Genomic DNA, 5,708 nt, shown 5'->3' with positions numbered 1-5,708 from the left:
TTATGCAATTGTAAAAATAATTTACAATTCTTTTCTTGTATCATGAAAATATTTTTAGATATTGTTTAAAAAATATTTCAAAAAATTAAAATTCATACACTAATAAAAATTCGATAAATGCAAAATTCGTACAACACACGTGACAGTCACTGTGCGGAGAGTTTTTTTTTTAAACTTCGCACTGTACAGAGAGTTTGTCAACTCTCCGCAGTGTGCGAAATTTTTTTTTTGCTTTTTTTACTCCGCACTGTACGGATAGTTCGCACTTTGCGAGGAAAGTGTCCGCATAGAATGTCATCTCTTCGCATTATGCAGAGAGATTTTTTTTTACTTCGCACTGTACGGAGAGTTTACCAACTCTCCGTACTATGTGGAGAGTTTTTTTTTTCCTTTTTCACTCCGCACATGGTTTGCCATCTCTTCGCACTGTGCGAAGAGTTTATTTATTTATTTTTTAAAGCTCATGTACGAAGAGTTTTTTTTTGCTCATGGCAGTTTATATTTACTTAAATTATTATTATTTTTTTTAATGCTAGTGACATGATGTGTAGAAGAACATTTGTTTGACATAAACAAAATGGAAAATAAAAAATGACATCATGCATAATAAAATCAGATTCATAATAAAAGAGATTTTTTTTTTACTTCGCACTGTACGGAGAGTTTGCCAACTCTCCGCAAATGGTTTGTCATCTCTCCGCACTATGCGGAGAGTTTTTTCTTTCGTTTTTACTCTGCACATGGTTTGCCATCTTTTTGCACTGTGCGAAGAGTTTATTTTTTTAACTTTTTTAAAGCTCACGTGTGAAGAGTTTTTTTTTTTTTTGCTCATGTCAATTTATATTTACTAAAATTATTATTATTTTTTTAATGCTAGTGACATGATGTGTGAAAGAACATTTGTTTGACATAATTATTTTTTAATGCTAGCAGGATGATGTGTGGAAAAATATTTGTTTGACATAAATAAAATGGAAAATAAAAAATGACATCATGCAATGTAAAATTGGATTCATTTACTATTGTATGAATAGTAGATCCTCATTCTCCTTTTTACTAGGGCTGTGTCTGGTAGAAATTTTTTGGCAGATGAAAAGTGATTTTTGTGCCCTTTTTTTCCACAATGGGTCCTACATCTCTCACAATTGGTCAAAGATTGCAGCTTCCAACGGTCACTTTTTTCCTTCCAACGAGTATAATTCTGCTTTTAAGCTGCACCAGACAGGCCCTAGAAGTTAGATAAATTGTAACTCCTACATTATGTACTTTATAAATAGTAAATCTTAAATATGGCCGAGGAAGAACTTAGTTGTTATAAATAAATAAAAAATGAAATACAATGAACAATGGATTTTAAAAGTCATAAAATAGTACAAACACTAAAATATCGCTGGGACCGTCTATCACTAAATGGATATTTCGAATGGCTTTATTAGTGGAAATGTCATTTTTTTTTGGGACAGCTTCAAGATACCCTATTTTCGTCCAAAAAACTTAAATATGCCCTTTTTTCTTTTTCTTTTTTTCAAAAAAAAAAAAAAAATTTTTTTTAAAAAAATTTTTTTTTGTGGGTTTTTTTTTTTTTTTTTTTAGCTTGTCTTAAAATTTTTCCTGAATTCTCCCCTGCGGATGCATAACACGTGAAAATATATTGTGTTCCCTCCACCTTTGTCAACACGATCACCACAATCACCTGACACATATCCTATCTCACCCGCACCACCACTCCCACCTAGTTGACATTACCGTCACTATCAACCGCCATTATGTAAAAAAATACACAAAAATTGACATCATTGCCACCCCAAATTTTTGTTGCATCCGCATTCTGGTAGCTTTAGTTTTTGTATTATGGATTTTTTTTTTATTTTTTTTTATTTTTATGCCATCTTCTAGGAACTGTCCAGTTTGGAGATTTTTTTGGCCGTGGTCGTTTTTTCTTTAAACGTCAGTATATGATAATTTTAAAATATTTTTATCAAACATTAATATTTTTTTTTATTCATTCCCTATTTACCCATTTGTGTAAATTGTCAAGAGCCATCATGGCTTCAACCGTGTTGGGCCTATCGTGTACAGGGCTAGTCGGCCCCCATTGTTACCCTAAACTTGGATTTTTTGTCCTAAGCCCATCATTGTATGTCCAAAAGAATTATGTTAGAAAATGGAACTCATAGCCTTCCATTCCAAATTTAAGAATCAAATAAATGGAACTCATAGCCTTCCATTCTCAACTTTTGATTCCAAATGTTTTTGCCTTTACCAAGCCAGGAAGTTGAGAAAAAAGGAAAACTCCTCGTGTGCAAAACACAGACGTTAATCAGTGATTCAGGAGATAAAAATATGGAACCCCAAAATAAACAACACACGCCTATTGATTCCGAGTCCACTGCAGTTTCTACTCCACACAAAGTTTCAGTTTCCGATTCCTCACCACCACACTCCAAACAAAATAGTGGAGAACATATATCACTCTCACCGCCGGCAGGAAACTCACCGGGCCGGTCATCAATTTCATCTGATCGAACCACTCTTACTCATGGGTCTTCCCCAAGAGAAGATAAATCTGCCGTCCCCCCACCGGAGACGAAGAGTCCTCCAATGAACTCATCGGAGAATCATCCGGCTTTTGTGAACTGGTCTGTTGTAGCAGAGCCTATGGAAATAGTGTCCAAGACTGATCCGGGTGGCCCAGATGGAAAGTCTGGGAAAGAAACTAGTGGCGGACCTGGCGGTGGTGGTGGAAGTGGGCGGCGGAGGCCTAGGCCAGCACTTTCTGTATTGCGTAGAACCAAGAGGGAAAACATGGTGAAAAAAGCTGCTTTGGGGTTTAGGATATTTGGGTTCTTGTTTTGCTTGGTTTCGTTCTCACTTATGGCAGCTGATAGAAATCAGGGTTGGGCTCTTGATTCATTCGAACGTTACAAAGAATTCAGGCAAGTTTATTATAATTCAAATCTCACCTTTTTATACTACTAAAATCTAATACTATGTTTCTTATCAGCTTCATATGAATGAAATGGTTCTATGTTAGAACGGATTGTTGCTCGTTTGAGTTAGACGGATGTGGTTTTTGCCTTTTCGGGCTCTGTTAAAATGGAGATTTGGCAATTTTCAGGTACTGTATGTCAGTGAATGTGATAGGATTTGTATACTCAGGCGCGCAGGCGTTGGATTTGTCGTACAATTTAGCCACCAGAAAGTATATCATGCAGCATCAACAGCAACGCCGGTATTATTTTAATTTCACCATTGATCAGGCAAGTTTTAATTTTGGGTGTTTAATTTGGCAAAGATATGTTTCTGCTGTGGACTATTTAGCTAACTTTTTGGCACTTTTTGAAGGAAGTTTACTTTTTCGAATGGAACTTAACCTTTTCTTTTCTCCGTTTGTTGTAGTAATAACTCTCTACGTGACTTCGGGTTGTTGGGGGACCACACCTTAATGGCTAAATTTTTCTTTCGGTGTGATTGTTGCTAATTAGAAAAATTAGAGTAAAGAACAAGAATTTATCATTACCTAAAAATGGATAGAACACCATGAAAATAGAAATTGAAGGACGCTAATTTGCTTATTAGTTAACAAAAATCCATTATTGCCCTTTGCCTTTGCTTGGCAATTTATTCTTACAGTTATCTTGGCCTTATTTGGTGATATTTCATATGTAATGGAGCTGTGGGTGGGAATTCGTTGGATTCTTCACTTTTTGGAGTTTGTTGTTCATCTCGCAGTTGGATGCGAGTAGAAAAAAGGTTTAGGAGCTAAGATGGAATTGTTATCGTGAGTAAAAGATAGATGTAAATTGTAAAAATGATAATCTATTCACAGTCCAAATATTCTGCAACGTATATCCTCTTGTCATTCAACTATATTCTTACAGCAATTAGTCTTATCTCTTCGTCCTTGAACTGGTCCAAATTTGTAAGCGTGTTCTAGTTGTCTGATCGTGATAATACCAAACGAGAGGTAATTAGGCATATTGTGCTTAATAATATGCTTCTGATATTCAAAACCCGTGGCATAAGATTAGTCGGTTAGCAGGTCGTACTAATGACCTAAAAGGTTGTGTCCAGCTAGCAGGCAGTTCGTTTAAAGGGACCTTATGGGCAGGCTTCTTCCTCAATCTTGAGTCCATCTTGTCTTGGTAGAGCCTAAAAAACACGAGGAGACTGTGACGGTGCTTTCCTTAAAAAAATTGGGTTATAATTTAGGATAAGTATTAAAAACTTGCCCGAAGCTAATGGGAAAATTCGGATCAAGCAACAATATGAAAGACTCTAGTACCAGCAGTATTTCATATTCGCATTTTGTACTCTCTTGTTGTATAGTTCTAGTCTCAGACTTGATCGGCATGCTTAAACGTATCACCTGGCAACGATGACTAAACTCGTTTTTTATGTTGTTTGCAATCACAGATAATTACTTATCTTCTGATATCGGCATCTTCATCAGCTACGACTAGAATTGATGAATGGCAATCCAATTGGGGAAACGACAAGTTTCCAAACATGGCTAGTGCTTCTGTATCGATGTCATTTCTTGCATTTGTTGCCTTGGCGGCGAGTTCGCTTATATCTGGTTACACTCTCTGCAGCTCCAAGTCAATGTAGTTTCAACTTCTTTGTGAAATTTATTTAACTTTTGGACTTTGATTACGTGAAATTACTTTGCATACAGCAGAAAAATTACTCATACTGGTTGTTTAAATTGTGTATAAACATGTACTATATTAATAATTATATATACGGTTCAGTTGATCTGTTGAAGATGCTGGACCATGGCGTTTAAAAGGCGATGTTATTTATTTTACCACGGTGAGTGTTTAAATTGTAATCTCTTTTAGGTCAAGTTTTTTTTGCATCCAAACATTTAACTCTGATGGGATTAAAATTTAGATTTTAATTTAAGTTAATAATTAATTTTAACTATATATATTATGGAAATCATAACTTTTTAATCATATATTTCATCAATTTTTATTAAAATCTATTAAAAATTTCATTTTAATCCTCAAACAGGAATTTAGTAAGATTTTCAACTACTATTACTATTTACTCATTAAATTGTAATTTAAACACTTCCAAATAAACATTAAAATCCAATCCGAAAAACAATTCTTAAAATTTTGATTTCTAGGTGCACGAACAGGGGTGAATCCAGGATCGAAGTCCAGCTAGGGCGGGCTGATTGTTGATCGTTGATCGTCAACGATCGTAATAGTCTGATCGTTTATTAAAATTCGGTTACATAATATTAAAAATTATTTAATATATATGTAAATGAACTAACTCATGATAGCGTTGTCTCCAAACTTATTTCATTGTGTCAAGATCTATTTAAGGATATATTTGGTGGATTTAGTTTTCATCTAATATGAACCAGAATGTCGTATTTGATCCTAAACAGTGAAGCCTACCAATTTTTTTTTGTTAGGATATATGGAAGCAGACACACGCTTTACTTTATTTTAGATGCACCATTCCTTTTGTTTTTCAATAATGATCTGTAAAATATTATGTTCCTTTGTAGTTATGATTTTAAGCCGAGCAGGCTAAGTTACAGTGGACTTGGAGAAAAATGTCACAGTTCTCATCTCACCCAGAGGATCGTTAAGTTTGTATGGCAAAACTTCAATGCTTTGGAAATCTTTGATTTTAGTCGAGGAACATTATTTGCTGGTTTAAATGCTAAATATTTGATAAAATTA

General features: G+C 34.6%; 1 protein-coding gene across 2 annotated transcripts; it reads left to right on the top strand.

Annotated features, from left to right (window-relative positions):
• The first annotated feature begins 2,184 nt into the window (after nucleotides 1-2,184).
• On the top strand, nucleotides 2,185-4,791 carry LOC111400844 (CASP-like protein 4A3). 2 transcript variants are annotated; one of them, XM_023028276.1, is made up of 3 exons: nucleotides 2,185-2,936; nucleotides 3,119-3,232; nucleotides 4,417-4,523. In XM_023028276.1, the coding sequence occupies exons 1-3, from the start codon at nucleotides 2,248-2,250 to the stop codon at nucleotides 4,418-4,420; spliced, it is 807 nt and encodes a 268-aa protein (XP_022884044.1). In that variant the 5' UTR covers nucleotides 2,185-2,247; the 3' UTR covers nucleotides 4,421-4,523. The 2 variants fall into 2 exon arrangements, with proteins under 2 accessions (XP_022884044.1, XP_022884043.1); XM_023028275.1 differs by having other exon boundaries at nucleotides 2,187-2,936; nucleotides 3,119-3,260; nucleotides 4,417-4,791.
• Nucleotides 4,792-5,708: the final 917 nt, after the last annotated feature.

The sequence above is a fragment of the Olea europaea genome, chromosome 10 (assembly GCF_002742605.1).
Source record: "Olea europaea var. sylvestris chromosome 10, O_europaea_v1, whole genome shotgun sequence".
NCBI classification, from domain to species: domain Eukaryota; kingdom Viridiplantae; phylum Streptophyta; class Magnoliopsida; order Lamiales; family Oleaceae; genus Olea; species Olea europaea.
This window is presented reverse-complemented; position numbering and strand designations above follow the sequence as displayed.

Bases quoted from the DNA above. Each gene is read 5' to 3' on its own strand.
- LOC111400844 (XM_023028275.1), top strand. From the start codon at position 2,248: ATGTTTTTGCCTTTACCAAGCCAGGAAGTTGAGAAAAAAGGAAAACTC. The intron at 2,937-3,118 runs GCAAGTTTATTA...GGCAATTTTCAG, and splicing joins GAACGTTACAAAGAATTCAG to GTACTGTATGTCAGTGAATG. The intron at 3,261-4,416 runs GCAAGTTTTAAT...TTGCAATCACAG, and splicing joins TTAATTTCACCATTGATCAG to ATAATTACTTATCTTCTGAT.